General features: G+C 46.1%; 1 protein-coding gene across 7 annotated transcripts in view; it reads left to right on the top strand.

Annotated features, from left to right (window-relative positions):
* trappc9 (trafficking protein particle complex subunit 9) overlaps positions 1-17,915 on the top strand; it is a 1,402,808-nt gene that overhangs the window by 793,484 nt on the left and 591,409 nt on the right. For all 7 annotated transcript variants that reach the window (XR_011595734.1, XM_070892854.1, XM_070892846.1 and 4 more), the window contains one exon: positions 15,492-15,651. Coding sequence is in view for 6 of the 7 variants with exons in the window: in XM_070892854.1 (XP_070748955.1) it covers positions 15,492-15,651 (160 nt within the window). In the remaining variant the exon portion in view is untranslated. The remainder of the gene's footprint in view (positions 1-15,491; positions 15,652-17,915) is intronic.

Here is a 17,915-nt window from a genome sequence, read left to right as displayed (position 1 = left end):
TCCCCTCCCTCCCTTCTCTCCCCTCCCTCCCTTCTCTCCCCTCCCTCCCTCCCTGCTCCCTTCTCGCCCCCTGCTCCCTTCTCGCCCCCTGCTCCCTTCTCGCCCCCTGCTCCCTTCTCGCCCCCTGCTCCCTTCTCGCCCCCTGCTCCCTTCTCGCCCCCTGCTCCCTTCTCGCCCCCTGCTCCCTTCTCGCCCCCTGCTCCCTTCTCGCCCCCTGCTCCCTTCTCGCCCCCTGCTCCCTTCTCGCCCCCTGCTCCCTTCTCGCCCCTGCTCCCTTCTCGCCCCCTGCTCCCTTCTCGCACCCTGCTCCCTTCTCGCACCCTGCTCCCTTCTCGCCCCCTGCTCCCTTCTCGCCCCCTGCTCCCTTCTCGCCCCCTGCTCCCTTCTCGCCCCCTGCTCCCTTCTCGCCCCCTGCTCCCTTCTCGCCCCCTGCTCCCTTCTCGCCCCCTGCTCCCTTCTCGCCCCCTGCTCCCTTCTCGCCCCCTGCTCCCTTCTCGCCCCCTGCTCCCTTCTCGCCCCCTGCTCCCTTCTCGCCCCCTGCTCCCTTCTCGCCCCCTGCTCCCTTCTCGCCCCCTCTCCCCTCCCTCCCTTCTCGCCCCCTTCTCCCCTCCCTCCCTTCTCGCCCCCTTCTCCCCTCCCTCCCTTCTCGCCCCCTTCTCCCCTCCCTCCCTTCTCGCCCCCTTCTCTCCTCCCTCCCTTCTCGCCCTTCCCTCCCTTCTCGCCCCCCTCGCCCCTCCCTCCCTTCTCGCCCCCCTCGCCCCTCCCTCCCTTCTCGCCCCCCTCGCCCCTCCCTCCCTTCTCGCTCCCCCTCTCCCCTCCCTCCCTTCTCGCCTCCTCCTCTCCTCCTCCCCCCCTCTCTCCACCGCCCTCCTCCTCCCACCCTCCCTCTTCCCCCTCACCCGCCCCCCCCCTCTCCATCCCCTCACCCTCCCCTTCCTCTCCACCCCCCTCCTCCCCCTCCCCTCGCTGTCAGAAACACAGACACTGACAGACAGAGAATGAGAGAGACACACACAGACAGAGAGAGATATGAAGACACTGACAGAGACACACGGGGGGTGGGGGGGGGGCGTCGTCCCAGCACGCTGTTGGAGGGCTCCCGGTGCTGCAGTCGGTAAGTAAAAAATGTTTTATTTATTGATTTTTTTTTGTTATTTTTTATTAATTTTTTTTGATTGACATATTGGTTGCTTTATTGATATATTTATCATTTATTATTGATGATGGCTCTTTATTTGTAAAACTGAAGTGTTTAATGTTTGTAAACTTTCCTTTAAACCCCGCCCCCCCATTCCCTACGCCTGATTTGTAACCTACGCCTGATTTTCTAAGTGTAGACAAGGTTTTTCTGAGCGTACAAAAATCTTCACTTACTCCATTCTAAGTTAGTTTGGAGTATGTTTTCACTGCCTAAACTTTCAAAACAGGCGTAAGTGGCCGGACACGCCCCCTTTTGGAAAAAGAAATCTGTTCCAAACTAAAACTGTTCTAACTGACTAGAACTGGAGCAAACTAAATGCCGAGAATTGCAATTTCTAAGATACTCCATTCTAAACTAGTTGCTCCAAAAAAACAGGAGCAACTCAGGCCGAAACTTGGCCCCAATGAGGGGGCTTGACAAGTTGGATGCAGAGAGGATGTTTCCACTCATGGGAGAATCTAGACCTAAGGGGCATAGTTTTAGAATAAGGGGTCGCCCATTTAAAACTGAGATGAGGAATTTCTTCTCTGAGGGTTGTAAATCTGTGGAATTCTTTGCCTCAGAGAGCTGTGGAGGCTGGATCATTGAATATATTTAAGGTGGAGATAGATTTTTGAGCAATAAGGGAGCAAAGGGTTATGTGAAACGGGCAGGAAGTGGAGCTGAGCCTATGATCAGATCAGCCATGATCTTATTGAATGACGGAGCAGGCTCAAGGTGCCAAATGGCAACTCCTGCTCCTATTTCTTATGTTCTTATGAAGCGCCTTGCTTGGGATGTTTTACTTCATTAAAGGTGCTTTGTTAATGCATTTTTTTTAAGCTTCCACAATTTGATACAGTAAGGGCAGAAGTCATGTTCTACCATAATACAGTATTGTCCATGTACAAATGCAAGAATAAGTTGTTGATCAAACAACATATCACAAGAATTTTCTGAACACTCTTATTAGTCATATGTCTTCCACTGTAGTGAGCCTTTTAACAATTGGCAAACAGAATAATGAATGCACTTATTCTGGTGCCAAATTAAACAGCTCTGCATTGACATATATTCGTTGTATTTTGATTTCATGCAGTAGCCTCTTCTACAGTTTGGACTAAGATCCTGGAACTGGTGGAATTTTATCTAGAATGAGAGGAAAAATACCTCATGAAGCCCCTCTCCACCTCATCATTATGCTCCTCCTAAGAGGAGTACGATTCCATGGAATACCAGAGGGAAGAGGAAACAGTTTCTCAGTGTCACTTTATCTCGAGATTCAGTCACATTTCTTTAACTCCTGCATAGACTCACGAATGGGACGTAGCATCTTGGAGAACCTGGATACTCGCATGAGTGAATGAGCCTGATTTGAATGGAGAACCTCGCTTCAGTTCCCTTTCTGTAATTTGTTGAATAGCAGAGCTTCAGTGCCTTTTTTTTTTATGACAGTTTTGAAAGTCACCCTCTGTCGTTACCTGAATACTCCATCTGAATAATTAGATTTGAGAAACAAAATGGTACTTCACATTAAAGGAAAGTAATCTGTTTAATAATTAATAAGGCTTGTTTTTCCTTGATAATATTGTGTTGTATGAAGACAAAGATCTTTGAAGTAAATGTCAGTTTTGTTTTCTTAAAGGTTGTCTTGGTTACAAGAGCTTTAATTAAGACAGTAAAATGAGCGAAGTAGACTGTTGCTGTGATTAACTATTTACCCTTTGAAGGCTACACATGTTTTGAGCTGTAACAACTCCAAGGCTTAATACAGAACATTTGAGGATTTATTTAGAGTAAATATAGTTTTTGAAAGCAAGAAATGAATAAGCTGCTCACATGTTTAGATTGATGGTCACATTTTACCTGTGTTGGGGCAAACAAGTGATGAACTTTGCTAATACAGCTGGTTTAAGAGTGGAGTTCTAAAGGAAGTTCACTGTTGGCACTTTGGTTTTTGCAAAGATTCTATCTGGTCTATAATATATGCGTATATCCCTGTTTGGCTAGAGCAGGGAAACCATGCAGGCCAGTAGAATTGATGAGGATAGCCTATTCAGTGTTCATTCTCTGACACCAAAGAGATATAGATAGGTAGTTGGTCCTCTAACATTTGCAGTAGATTTTACCAAGTAATGGGCATAGTGTGGACCTAACCAGTCAGAAAAATGGGTAGAGATCCATATGACAGATTTCTGTTCATCATCTACCCCATTCAGTTTGCCATTAATAAATTTAGAAGTAGCCCCAGTAACATTATTTAGAGTACACAAAATTACCTGCTGTCTCTGCATTCAGATAGCTACGCTCCCATTAAAAAGTAGTCATCCAAAGCTGTTTATTGAAGTGCATTGAAAGGACCAAAAGACCACTGACTGCAGGGTAATGTATTTCAACCAAAACGAGTGAGGTGCGGTGCTTAATATGGCTAGTTGTAACAGGGGTATCATCCATCTAAGTGCTCTCTGAAGCTGTTGATGAGTTTCTGGAAAATCAGGAAAGATGGGGATTTTAGTCCCATTACAGTGCCAACACTTAAATGAATCTGCCATAACCCACCTGTTGAATGAGAAGTTGTTGTTCAGAATGATCCCTGTGCTTCAAATAACTAGGTACTTTTACCAGGAGATCTGCAATTACAATCTTCTGAATTCATCTCCAGTATCACATCTAGCAGGTATGGATTCATACCTTCCAACCATCAGCTTTTTAACTGACAGTTCATGTTTCAACTGATGCTTCTAACTATTCTTAAGAAAAATCAGCTTTTTAATACTCGTTGGGAGTTGTTCATATCAACCAATCCGAGTCTGACAGATCCAATCAGAAGGGAGACTGTTAGAACCATTTAAAAGCTGTTTTCAGTTTATTTACATCATCATCACAGGCAGTCCCTCGAAATCGAGGAAGACTTGCTTCCACTCAGAAAATGGGTTCTTAGGTGACTGAACAGTCTAATACAGTCTCTATCACAGGTAATACAGACAGTCACTGAAGGAAAGGGTGGATGGGACTGGTTTGCCTAACGCTCCTTCCGCTGCCTGCGCCTGGTTTCTGCATGCTCTCGACGATGAGACTCGAGGTGCTCAGCGCCCTCCCGGATGCACTTCCTCTACTTAGGGCGGTCTTTGGCCAGGGACTCCCAGGTGTCGGTGGGGATGTTGCACTTTATTAAGGAGGCTTTGAGGGTGTCCTTGAAACGTTTCCTCTGCCTACCATGGGCTCGCCTGCCGTGTAGAAGTTCCGAGTAGAGCGCTTGCTTTGGGAGTCTTGTGTCAGGCATGTGAACAATGTGGCCTGCCCAGCAGAGCTGGTCGAATGTGGTCAGTGCTTCGACGCTGGGGATGTTGGCCTGGTCGAGGACACTAACATTGGTGCCTTTGTCCTCCCAGGGAATTTGCAGGATCTTGCGGAGACATCGTTGATGGTATTTCTCCAGCGATTTGAGCTGTTTTAATGGATATGGTTTACGTCGCTGAGCCATACAGGAGAGCTGGTATCAACAGCCCTGTAGACCGTGAGCTTGGTGGCAGATTTGAGGGCCAGTTTATTTACACACTTGTGGTGGAGATCCCTTTGTTACTGTACCCACACATTCCATAATAAAATTGGCAACATCCACTGGGAAATGTGAAAAGTGACATAATAATCAATAAGAGTACAATAGGTAGCAAACCCCAGACAAGATGCTGTCAGTTAGAATTGTCAGAGCAGAATGTTTAGCTCCATGTGCCTGGTCTTACGAACCACATTTTGTCCAGTTTTGTTTTTTTTACATGACTACAGTTTGCAATAATTTTTATTTTCACTACAAGAAAATACACCTCTTTGACAGCATTAAAAACAATATAGGTTCAGAATTATGGTTGACAGTAATAGCAGAGGAACATTTAATGAGTTAATATGACATTTTTCTGTCTTTAACAGAGATGTTAACCTGTTTATTTCAAATTGGTTCATTTCTGTCTTAAAATAGCAGAGTACCACACAAATATGCTAAGTATTTGTCATCTGCTATCACAAACTTATATTTATATCCTTGGCTGATCTAAGGTTTAAAACCGGAAAATGTTTGAAATGCGCAGAGATTTGGTCAGCAACGAAGGCCAGGTTTTTCCAGGTAGTCAACGGGGCAGGATCAGTGGCGGGTCGGGTGGGAAAGTGTTTATTTTTCACAGTGGATCAGGACTCCGCTGTGAATCCGCCGCGACGCGTCTTTCCCAATGTTGCATTTGTCACGCTGAGCAGACCCGACATGCAACGGCGGCTGACCCAATCATTATGACCTTGTTTCGACATCATTAAGAATACAATTTAGCTTACCTTTTTGACTTTGCAGGCTTGCCCGCGGGGCTGTTAAGTTGAGGTGGGAGTTAAATGGCCATTGAATCAGCTGATTACTTGACAGCTTGAAATGTGCTTTAAACCTCCCTCCTCACAGCTTTTCACTTTCCAAACTCAGTAGCTGTTGCTTACTGCATTTGGAACACACATTTAGCTTTATGCAGGTTACAAGTGTTTGGAGCAAACTCTGTATCCAGTGTCACCTCATTGGAACAACCTCTCACACCATTGACGGAATGCTTCTGGTCATCTCAACTTCACCTGCCATCTGTTACATCAGCATTGGTGCCTCAATGCGAGGAGTATTCGGAATAAGGTGGACGAATTAACTGCGCAGATAGCACTTAACGGGTATGATGTGATTGGCATCACGGAGACATGGCTCCAGGATGACCAAGGCTGGGAACTCAACATCCAGGGGTATTCAGCATTTAGGAAGGATAGACAGAAAGGAAAAGGAGGCAGGGTGGCGTTGCTGGTTAAAGAGGAAATTACTGCAATTTTAAGGAAGGACATTAGCTTGGATGATGTGAAATCGGTATGGGTGGAGCTACGGAATACCAAAGGGCAGAAAACATGAGTGGGAGTTGTGTAAGGCCACCAAACAGTAGTAGTGAGGTTGGGGACAGCATCAAACAAGAAATAAGGGATGTGTGCAATAAAGGTACAGCAGTAATCATGGGCGACTTTAATCTACATATTGATTGGGCTAACTTAACTGGTAGCCATACGGTGGAGGAAGATTTCCTGGAGTGTATTAGGGATGGATTTCTAGACCAATATGTCGAGGAACCAACCAGAGAGCTGGCCATCCTAGACTGGGTAATGTGTAATGAGAAGGGACTAATTAGCAATCTTGTTGTGTGAGGCTCCTTGGGGAAGAGTGACCATAATATGGTAGAATTGTTTATTAAGATGGAGAGTGACAAAGTTAATTCAGAAACTAGGGTCCTGAACTTAAGGAAAGGTAACTTTGATGGTATGAGGCGCGAATTGACGAGATTAGACTGGCAAATGATAAAGGGTTGACGGTGGATAGCCAATGGCAAACCTTTAAAGATCATATGGACGAACTTCAACAATTGTACATCCCTGTCTGGAGTAAAAATAAAACTGGGAAGGTGGCTGAACCGTGGCTAACAAGGGAAATTAAGTATAGTGTTAAATCCAAGGAAGAGGCATACAAATTAGCCTGAAAAAGTAGCAAGCCGGAGGACTGGGAGAAATTTAGAATACAGCAGAGGAGGACAAAGGGTTTAATTAAGAGGGGGAAAATAGAGTACGAGAGGAAGCTTGCCGAAAACATAAAAAATGACTGCAAAAGCTTCTATAGATATGTCAAGAGAAAAAGATTAGTGAAGACAAACGTTGGTCCCTTGCAGTCGGATTCGGGTGAATTTATAATGGGGAACAAAGAAATGGCAGACCAATTGAACAAGTACATTGGTTCTGTCTTCACAAAGGAAGACACAAATAACGTTCCCGATGTACTAGGGGTCCGAAGGTCTAGTGAGAAGGAGGAACTGAAGGATATCCTTTTAGGCGGGAAATTGTGTTCGGGAAATTGACGGGATTGAAGGCCGATAAATCCCCAGGGCCTGATAGTCTACATCCCAGAATACTTTAGGAAGTGGCCCTAGAAATAGTGGATGCATTGATAATTTTCCAACAGTCTTTCAACTCTGGATCAGTTCCTATGGACTGGATGGTAGCGAATGTAACACCACTTTTTTTTTAAAAAGGAGGGAGAGAGAAAACGGGTAATTATAGACCAGTTAACCTGACATCAGTAGTGCGGAAAATGTTGGAATCAATCATTAAGGATGAAATAGCAGCACATTTGGAAAGCAATGATAGAATTGGTCCAAGTCAGCATGGATTTATGAAAGGGAAATCATGTTTGACAAATCTTCTGGAATTTTTTGAGTATGTAACTAGTAGAGTGGACAGGGGAGAACCAATGGATGTGGTGTATTTGGACTTTCAAAAGGCGTTTGACAAGGTCCCACACAAGAGATTGGTGTGCAAAATCAAAGCACATGGTATTGGGGGTAATGTACTGACGTGGATAGAGAACTGGTTGGCAGACAGGAAGCCGAGAGTCGGGATAAACGGGTCCTTTTCAGAGTGGCAGGCAGTGACTGGTGGAGTGCCGCAGAGCTCAGTGCTGGGACCCCAGCTCTTTACAATATATATTAATGATTTGGATGATGGAATTGAGTGTAATATCTCCAAGTTTGCAGATGACACTAAACTGGGTGGCAATGTGAGTTGTGAGGAGGATGCTAAGAGGCTGCAGGTGATTTGGACAGGTTAGGCAAGTGAGCAAATACATGGCAGATGCAGTATAATGTGGTTAAATGTGAGGTTATCCAATTTGGGGGCAAAAACACGAAGGCAGAATATTATCTGAATGGCGGCAGATTAGTAAAAGGGGAGGTGCAGCGAGACCTGGGTGTCATGATTCATTAGTCATTGAAGGTTGGCATGCAGGTACAGCAGGTGGTGAAGAAGGCAAATGGTATGTTGGCCTTCATAGCAAGGGGATTTGAGTATAGGAGCAGGGAAGTCTTACTGCAGTTGTACAGGGCCTTGGTGAGGCCCCACCTGGAATATTGTGTTCAGTTTTGGTCTCCTAATCTGAGGAAGGATGTTCTTGCTATTGAGGGAGTGCAGCGAAGGTTCACCAGACTGATTCCTGGGTTGGCTGGACTGACATATGAGGAGAGACTGGATCGACTGGGCCTGTATTCACTGGAGTTTAGAAGGATGAGGGGGGATCTCATCGAAACATATAAAATTCTGACGGGACTGGACAGGTTAGATGCAGGAAAAATGTTCCTGATGTTGGGGAAGTCCAGGACCAGGGGACATAGACTTGGGAGAAGGGTAAGCCATTTAGGACTGAGATGAGGAGAAACTTCTTCACTCAGAGTTGTTAACCTATGGGATTCCCTACCGCAGAGAGTTGTTGATGCCAGTTCATTGGATATATTCAAGAGGGAGTTCGATATGGTCCTTGCGGCTAAAGGGATCAAGGGGTATGGAGAGAAAGCAGGAACGGGGTACTGAAGGAATGATTAGCCATGATATTGAATGGTGGTGCAGGCTCGAAGGGCCGGATGGCCTACTCCTGCACCTATTTTCTATGTTTCTATCTCATCTTGGTCCTCAGGATCCCACCATGATCAGCCCTAACACCAGCAGCACCAACAACACCAATCTTCTCCGCAATCAACTGATCCTGCACAGGACAGAGGGCATCAGCATCTGACCACATTGCTGCCCAAGTCAGTCAGAGGCAGTCCCTCGGAATTGAGGAAGACTTGCTTCCACTCCCTAAGTGAGTTCTTTGATGGCTGAGCAGTCCGATACGAGAGCTACAGACCCTGTTACAGGTGGGACAGACATTCATCGAGGGAAGGGATCGGTGGGCCTGGCTTGCCGCGCGCTCCTTCCGCTGCCTGCGCTTGGCCTCTTCACACTCTTGGCGTTGAGACTCGAAGAGCTCAACGCCCTCCTGGATGCACTTTCTCCACCTCGGGCGGTCTTCGGCCAGGGTCTCCCAGGTGTCAGTGGTGATGTCGCACTTTACCAGGGAGGCTTTGAGGGTGTCCTGATAACGTTTCCACTGCCCTCCTTTGGCTCGTTTACCACGAAGGAGCTCCGCATAAAGCATTTGTTTCGGGAGTCTCGTATCTGGCATGCGAACTATATGGCCTGCCCAGCGAAGCTGATCGAGTGTGGTCAGTGCTTCAATACTGGGGATGTTAGCCTGTTCGAGGACACTGATGTTGGTGCGCCTGTCTTCCCAGGGGATTTTCAGGATCTTGCGGAGACATCGTTGGTGATATATCTCCAGCGACTTGAGGTGCCTTCTATACATCGTCCATGCCTCAGATCCATACAGGAGGGATGGTATTACTACAGCCCTGTATACCATGAGCTTGGTGGTAGATTTGAGGGTCTGGTCTTCAAACACTCTTTTCCTTAGACGGCCGAAGGCTGCACTGGCACACTGGAGGCGATGTTGAATCTCCGCACCAGTGTCTGCCTTTGTTGATAAGAGACTCCCGAGATGTGGCAAATGGTCCATGTTGTCGAGGGCCACGCCGTGAATCCTGATGATTGGAGGGCAGTGCTGTGCGACGGTGACAGGCTGGTGGAGGACCTTTGTCTTACGGATGTTAAGCGTAAGGCTCATGCTTTCATATGCCTCAGTGAATACATTGACTATATCCTGGAGTTCAGCCTCTGAATGTGCGCAGACGCAGGCGTCGTCCGCATATTGCAGCTCAACGACAGAGGTTGGGGTGATCTTGGACCTGGCGTGGAGGTGGCGTAGGTTAAACAGCTTCCCACTGGTTCTGTAGTTTAGTTCCACTCCAGCGGGGAGCTTGTTGATTGTGAGGTGGAGCATGGTGGTGAGGAAGATTGAGAAGAGGGTTGGAGCAATGACACAGCCCTGTTTGACCCCGGTCCGGACGTGAATTAGGTCTGTACTGGATCAGGTGGTAAAGATCACGGCCTGCATGTCATCGTGAAGCAGGTGAAGGATGTTGACAAACTTTTTGGGGGCATCCGAAACGGAGGAGGACGCTCCATAGACCCTCAGGATTGACAGTGTCAAAGGCCTTTGTAAAATCGAAAAAGGCCATGTATAAGGGCTGGCGCTGCTCCCTGCAATTTTCCTGCAGCTGTCGCGCTGCAAAGATCTTGTCTGTTGTGCCCCATAGAAAACGAAATCCGCATTGTGATTCCGGGAGGAGCTCCTCGGCCAAAGGGACAAGTCGATTGAGGAGCACTCTAGCGACAACTTTCGCAGTGGCTGATTGCAGGGAGATTCCCCTGTAGTTGCCGCAGTCGTATTTGTCCCCTTTTTAAAAAATGGTCACAATCACTGCGTCTCTGAGATCTTTCGGCATACTCTCCTCCCTCCAGATGAGAGTGATGAGGTCATGTATCCGTGCCAACTGTGCTTCTCCGCCATTTTTAGCACCTCAGCAGAGATTCCATCAGCACCCGTAGCCTTGTTATTCTTCAGCTATTATATGGCTTTGCCTACCTCGTGCAACGTTGGAGTTTCACTGAGTTGGTGGCGGCTCGCATGCTTTGGGATGGAGTCGAGAACACTCAAGTCAAAGGTAGAGTCTCGATTGAGGAGATCTTCAAAGTGCTCCTTCCATCAGGCCCTGACAGCCTCGGTGTTCTTGATGAGTGTTTTCCCGCTCTTGGCCAGGAGTGGGGTGGGGCCTTGGGAGTTTGGACTTGACAGAGGTGAAGAATCCTCGCATATCGTGGCTGTCAGCCAGTTATTGTATCTCCTGTGCTTTCTCCATCCACCACCTGTTCTTTAGGTCCAGGGTCAACTGATCCTGCACAGGACAGAGGGCATCAGCATCTGACCACATTGCTGCCCAGGAGGCCATGGATGGCCTCACCATGGCCACATTTACTTAACTTGATGCTGTACACCCTGGCTGCCACATGATGTTCCAGGTTGGCAGCACCCCACCCCAACACCATAAAGCATCCCTGCAATGCCCAAGCCGTTCCTTTCACACTCATGACTATTGTGGGAGGTACCGTTATGTTTCACCATTCTGTGCAACTCACTGAGCCACTTCCAAAGGTGCACGCAAATCTGTCCAAGAATGCAAAGTGTTGAAAATAAAGGTTTCAATGTTTGACAGCACATTAACAGAAACTTTAGATGAACATTGCATAAAACACCCAAGTGCTTACCCTTGTGTGTTGTTAATTGGTATGGTTGTACTAGGATGAGGGTTAGTGTGAGGGATGGCTCGTGAGATGGCGATGTGATAATGTAGATAGACATTAATATTATTATTACACTATTCTCTACTTCTAACTGTGTTATGTATGTAAACCTGTAAATACCATGTCTAACCACAAGAGGGCTTATTCCCTGGAGTCCCAAAGGATCCCACAATCCCTTGGGAGCACCTGTATATAAGGAGGCCTCACAGGCTGCAGAGGCACTCTGAGATCTGTAATAAAGGACGACGGTCACACTTACTTTGAGCTTGCAGTATCTAGTCTGACTCCTTATCCAAGACATAACACTAACCATCTCCTTAAACCCCTCTTCCCTGTCTCCACCGCACTCACCTCCAACAACAAGTGTAAGGAGCTCATGGACTACTTTGTATGAAAGATTTAAGACCATCCGATCAGCTGCCTCTGTGAGTTCCCTTCTTTCACCTCGCCCACAGGGCCAAACTTCATCTGATCCTCCGACCTGCCCAAGCCCTAACTTCGTATCTTTTTCTTGTTTCTCTTTGATCTCCCCTTTTAATCTCTCCAAACTCATCTCATCCATGAGACCTACTTCCTGCTCTCTTGACCCTATTCCCACTAAACTGCTGACCACCCAACATCCTTTTCTGGCTCTCATATTAGCCAACATTGTTAACAGTTCTCTGTCCTCAGGTACTGTTCCCCTCTCCTTCAAATCTGCTGTCATCCCCCCTCCTCAAAAAAACAACCCTTGACCCCACTTTGCTTGCTCGCTATCGCCCTATCTCCAACCTCACTTTCCTGTCCAAAGTACTTGAATGTGTTGTTGCCTCCCAAATCTGTGATCATCTTTCCATGAATTCACTGTTTAAATCCCTTCATTCTGGCTTTCACCTCTGCCACAGTACCGAAACTGCTCTCATCAAAGTCACAAATGACATCCTTTGTGACTGTGACAAAGGTAAACTATCCCTCCTTGTCCTTCTGGACCTGTCTGCAGCCTTTGACACAGTTGACCACTCCATCCTCCTCCAACGCCTCTCCACCAATCTCCAGCTAGGTGGGACTGCACTCGTCTGGTTCCATTCTTGTCCCTCCCTATCTCTGTAATCTTTTTCAGCCTCACAATTCCACAAGATGTCTGCGAACCTCAGATGCTGGCCTCTTGAACATCCCTCATTATAACTGCTCAACCATCGGTGAACGTGCCTTCAGCTGTCTGGGCCCTAAGCTCTGGAACTCCCTCCCTAAACCTCTACACCTCTACCTCTCTTTCCTCGAAGACACTCGTTAAAACCTACCTCTTTAAACAAGCTTTTGATCATCTGCCTTAATTTCTTCTGTGGCTCGGTGTCAAATTTCTGTTTATCTTTAACACTGTTCAGAAGCGCTTTGGGACATTTTACTATGTTAAAGGTGCTGTATAAATAAGTTATTATTAAAAGTTACTATTATAGACAAGGATGGATGGAGGTGCAAGGTAAGTTGGTGTGAGTAAGGATATGTCGGTTAGGAAGGCAGAATGATGGGGATGTGATAAGAGGCACAGCAGGTTGAGTATGGCTTTGTACTAATGTTTAGTGATCCACTGAGGTCATTGAAAGGTTTGCACACTGCACCCAGGTCCTCCTGACCATATCCCTCCTTGTGGCCTCCTCTGCAATCTGCAAGCAGACTGTTTTGATTTCCTGAGGAGGGAAGGGAAGAGTACCTCTCGGTGTGCTGTGACTCGCTCCGCAAGGATATGGAGGGAGTCATGAGAGAGCCTGGGTGCAGCCCTGTGCCCTTGTGCAGTGTTTGTCAGTATTTGCAGCACCTCTATGCTGTAGAACACTGGCAGCTCATTAAGGAAACCGATGTCATCAGACCCGCTTCCTCTATTGATCAGGAAACGTGCTGGGCAGGTTTAACAAACCCAATCAAGGGAAATTCATTTCAGACAGCTGGATGAAGCCAGCAGCGGGCTCGGGACTCACCACCAACATCGCCCACCATGGACCCATGGAAATTAGAAAAATCCCACCCTAAAAGCAAAAATGACAGATTAATACATCACGTGACTTTTGATCAGAACACCATTTTGTTGTCGGTTTCCAATAATATTGACTCGCCCTTGTTCCTCCTGAGGCTATTTAAAATAAAAGATTATTTAAAATAGTTATATTAGTGTACATTAAACCCAGGAAATCTCCCAACTGCCTCTGACCTGTCATGAGATCTAGCATAGGGACAAATGCAATAGTTGAATCCGTTTTGTCTTGTCAATGTAGAATGCATTGCTAGTTGGAATTGTTGTAGGTGTGTGTTGTAGAAGGTTTCAGTTCACAAAATAACATTATGGGCCCAAGTTTTAGTTGAGGATTAGAACGGCACACCTCTGAGAGATCTGCCGATTTCCGAGAATAAAAAGTGCGCCTGTTTCCTACCTTGCTATTCTCGACTTTCATGAGGCTTCCTGTGGCCTTGGCGCAGCGTAGCAGCAACAGCTGGGGGGCAGAGCTACAGCCCTGCGCCTAAAAGACTGCCGGCAGCTGCGCGCATGCGCAGTAGCTCCTGGCCCCCAGATTCTGTGTGCGTGTGCTGCATGTTGTATGGGAGGGGCCCGAAGCATGCTGCCCCGAGCCCTGGCCGAATGGGCTCCTGGAGTGGGTGACCGACTTTGCGGAGGAGAAGGAGATCCTGAGCTCGGTCCTGGAGACGGCAAACAAAGGGAGAAGGAGATGACAAAAGTGACCATCAAGAAGGAAGCTGTCGATTGCTCTCACTGACTGAGGCCATCGAGTGTTCCTTGGGACTGTCTCGGAGATGTTCGGAGGGGCGGGGGTAGCAGGAAAGCAAGAGATTGGGGGCAAGACGTGAATAGGATGGGACCTGGACAAGCTCGTCTGTTTAACATTGCCCCCTCTCCCCCTCCCCTCTCTCCCTCCTCCCCTCCCAGCCGCGCTCACGACCCTATCCCGGGCCGAGTGGCCTGCCACTGCTTGCTGCCTGCGTGTATGGGCTGCGTGCGCTTGCTGCTGTGTGCATTGCTGAAGGGCTCCAGATGTTGCCGAACGGGAAGGTGAGGTAGGAACTTTTAAATCAATCAATGAGTAAGAAATTATCAGTTATTATTGATGGTTCTTTATTTTTAAAAGTGAAGGTGTTTAGTGCCCTCTCTTCCCTCCCCAACCCCCCCCGGCCCCCGTCTTTGGCTAGCTGCACTGATTTCTTAACTCTACACAAGGTTTTTCGTGGCATACAAAAGTGGACACTTACTCCGTTCTAAGTTAGTTTGGAGTAACTTTTCGCAGTCTAAACTTGCAAAACAGGCGTAAGTGGCTGGACACACCCCCTTTCGGAAAAAAAACTGAAGTAAAATGAAACTAAACTAACTCACTGAAACTGGAGTAAACTAAATGTGGAGAATTACAATTTCTAGGATACTCCAAAAAAAAACTAGTTGCTCCAAAAAATAGGAACAAATCCAGTTGAAACTTGGGCCCACATTGTTCCTACAGTTAGATTCTCAATCTAAGGAATTGAATTGAAGTTGGATACAACGACTCTACTTTCCTATTTTAAATGCCTGTAACCTTTTTAGAGGAAATTAATTTTGGCATAAAAGGCAGATTTACATTAGGCTGCAATATGCCAGAAAATGTGCCACAAAAATTGTCACTAAATTTTCTCATAGGCCCATCACCCCTCAAAAATAAAACTTGTGCTTTTAGCAGTCACAATCTTGTTCTGTAATTTCTCGATCCACCACGGTTCTTTTGTGTAAGTTTTTTCCCCTTGCAATAACAGAGATGGAATGTTGGGCATATTTGCTTTCTAAGTTTATGACAAGCTCGTGGCACACTTCATTTATCTTCATGTGCCATATGCTTGTATTCAGGGCAGCCTTGAACTGTTAGCTTTTTGGGAACTGTGACCGTTTTTTTTTAAGATGTTGATCAGTTTTTACTGTTTTCTGAATTTGCATTTACATGATTGATCTATGATGGTGATTTGAGGGGTATAATGTATTCTGAGTGTTAAATTTGCAACCTTTACCACCCACCTTGGCATTGGTGAGTGGTGTAGTCTAATCGGTTAAGAAACTCATATGCAGGACTCCTGGACTCCAGGCACCTCATTGCTATAGATCTGCAGGCAATCAAGTCGACTAAATATTTATGTTGCTGCTTTATTCCAAGTGAGTTTGATTTATTTTGTGTTGCAGGCTGGCCATACAAGTCAACAAGTTCAACTTTGAAACTCTTCCAGCATCCAGCAAAATATGTGAAATGTTATGTGCAGAAAACCTGAAGCAGGTCGAAGAGGAAAGGAGCCATGCTCAGGCTGTTGAGATCAATAATAGATTAAACATCCACTGGAAGATCATATCCTTTCTCAGTGCCCAAAATGGATAATAATGTATCAACACAGATGCATTTGTTTCTCTAAGAAATGCAACTACACAGGCTGTGTATTGTTTAAATAGAGCGGTGTTAGAAATTTTAAATAATTGAGTGAATACTGTGAAGTGCATTAATCTTATTCAAAAACTAAAAAATGGCATGTATCTGAGGAAGGCTGTATTACCTATAATTTATTTATAAAATATTGTGTTAGTAAATGACCATACATCCATTTTGAGAACTATAAATTTTTCCATAGGTATTGCAGCATCACTAAATCAAAGCTGTGGTTGGTCAAACATGCCCTGTTATTTGCTCTTGCAGCAGCCAAACAGATCGAAGATGCAGGAACTATTCTTTGCCATCTTGATCTCTGGCATGGCATGCTTCTCCACTCCCAGTAGTTTTTTTTGTACTCCATTCTCCTGGAGAACAGGAACAATTCCAAATTCCTCCTCTCCAACACAACCTGTTTCACTTACCTACATCTTGACATCAGACACAACATCATCAACCTATTTCTACTCTCCACCTTGGTCTATACGCTTTTAAAAGTGTAACCTTCACCTCTACTACTGCACCTCAGAAAAACTGTTTCAATTACTTTGGCCGGAAATTTCCCCTCAAAAAAAAAAGGTGGGTTTGGAGCGTGGGGGCAGTTAAATTGTTAAAAGTGGGATTCCTGACCTGATCCCGTCTCCAACCCATCGACATTTGGTTTTCCCGGAGGTGGGATAGGGGGCAAGCAAACAACCTGCTCCCAAGGGGCGTCACCTCAATTTAATTACTGTAATGAGGCCAGAAGCCTCTATTTTCCCCTCCATTTTAAATTTAACTGCCTCGGGACAGGTTTCATCCAAATTGTGCAACCCGGTAGTTCAACCATGGCAGGAACTGCTGCATCCAGGAGGTAAGTGGCTTTATACCTACCTCCTGGATCCAGGGACCTGAACGTATCCAGCCCCTGCCATCAGTGACCCCCCAACCAGGCCTCCGATCACCACCATGAGGACTCTCAAACTGGCTGGCTGCAGGCATAAATCTGAGGCCCGAGATTCAAATTAGTCCCTGCTGGTAAAATTGGCAGGGCCTGTGGGAAACCCGGCCTCCTGGGTTTCCCACCCGCTTCGGAACCCCCCCCCCTGCTGCCCCAACCCACCTCCCCTGGAGAAAGTCGTTGCCTTTATTTTTGACAATTACAGCTTAATCTCCCGTCTTTTCTTTCTGAAGTGCTGGGATGTGTCCTTGTAACTCTGCTCCCACCATTCTTTGTTTGAAGCCCTGCAGTCAGGTTTCCATCCCACCTCCCACCCACAGCACCAAAACCATACAGGTCCAGGTCACCAAACTCATTGTGATAGTGGCCTTGGCTCATTGTTCCATTGAGCTCTCCATTGCCGTTAACAATCTTGACCAATCATCATCTGTGAATGTCTCTGCGCTGTATTCATTAATTGATGATGTGTCTCTGTCAGGCCTAAATTTTGGATATTGGAAAGACAATTGAAAATTGTCAATGGATTGATGAAAGAGATTGTTAAGTAGAGTTGGGTGTCAATCAGCATAGATGTGAAAGCTGACCCTGTGCTTCTGGATAACATAACTCAGGGGCAGGATATAAATGAAAAGGAGGGAGCAGGAGCTCGGGTATAAGATTATCAAATCTGCCATAAAGGGTTGACTTAGTTGTGAATTTCCATCACTTCATGTGCCATCTTGGAGTCACATCCATCCCAAATATATCTTGCTCGGCCCCCCTCTCCCAAGAGATAATCACTCACTAACTCTCCTTAATTAACTTAAACCTCTCCCAAGTGCCTGTTAATTTTTTCCCTGATTGTTGTTTCTAAATTCTTACCCACCACTGATGTTAAACTGACTGGCCTGTAGTTACTAGGATTATCCTTACACCCTTTCTTGAACAAGGGTGTCATATTTGCCACTTTCCAATCCTTTAGCACCTCCCCCGCATCTAGGAAAGATTTGAAGATTATGGCAAGCCCTTCCGCTATCTCCACTCCCACTTCCCTTAAATTCTTTAAAGAATTCAATAAGGTTGATCAAGCATATCTTCCCTTTTGGAATCCGTGCTGACTACTCTCGATTATATTTTCAGTTTCTAGATGTTTTTCTATTACGTCTTTAAATAAGGATTCCATTTCCTACCACTGACAAGCAAATTGGTATATAGTTCGCTGGACTTGCTCTATCTCCCATTTTAATTTACATTGGATTACATAGTGTTA

This window comes from Pristiophorus japonicus, chromosome 1 (genome assembly GCF_044704955.1).
Source record: "Pristiophorus japonicus isolate sPriJap1 chromosome 1, sPriJap1.hap1, whole genome shotgun sequence".
NCBI lineage: Eukaryota > Metazoa > Chordata > Chondrichthyes > Pristiophoridae > Pristiophorus > Pristiophorus japonicus.
The sequence above is the reverse complement of the archived record's forward strand: the minus strand, read 5'-3'. Positions and strand labels throughout refer to the sequence as shown.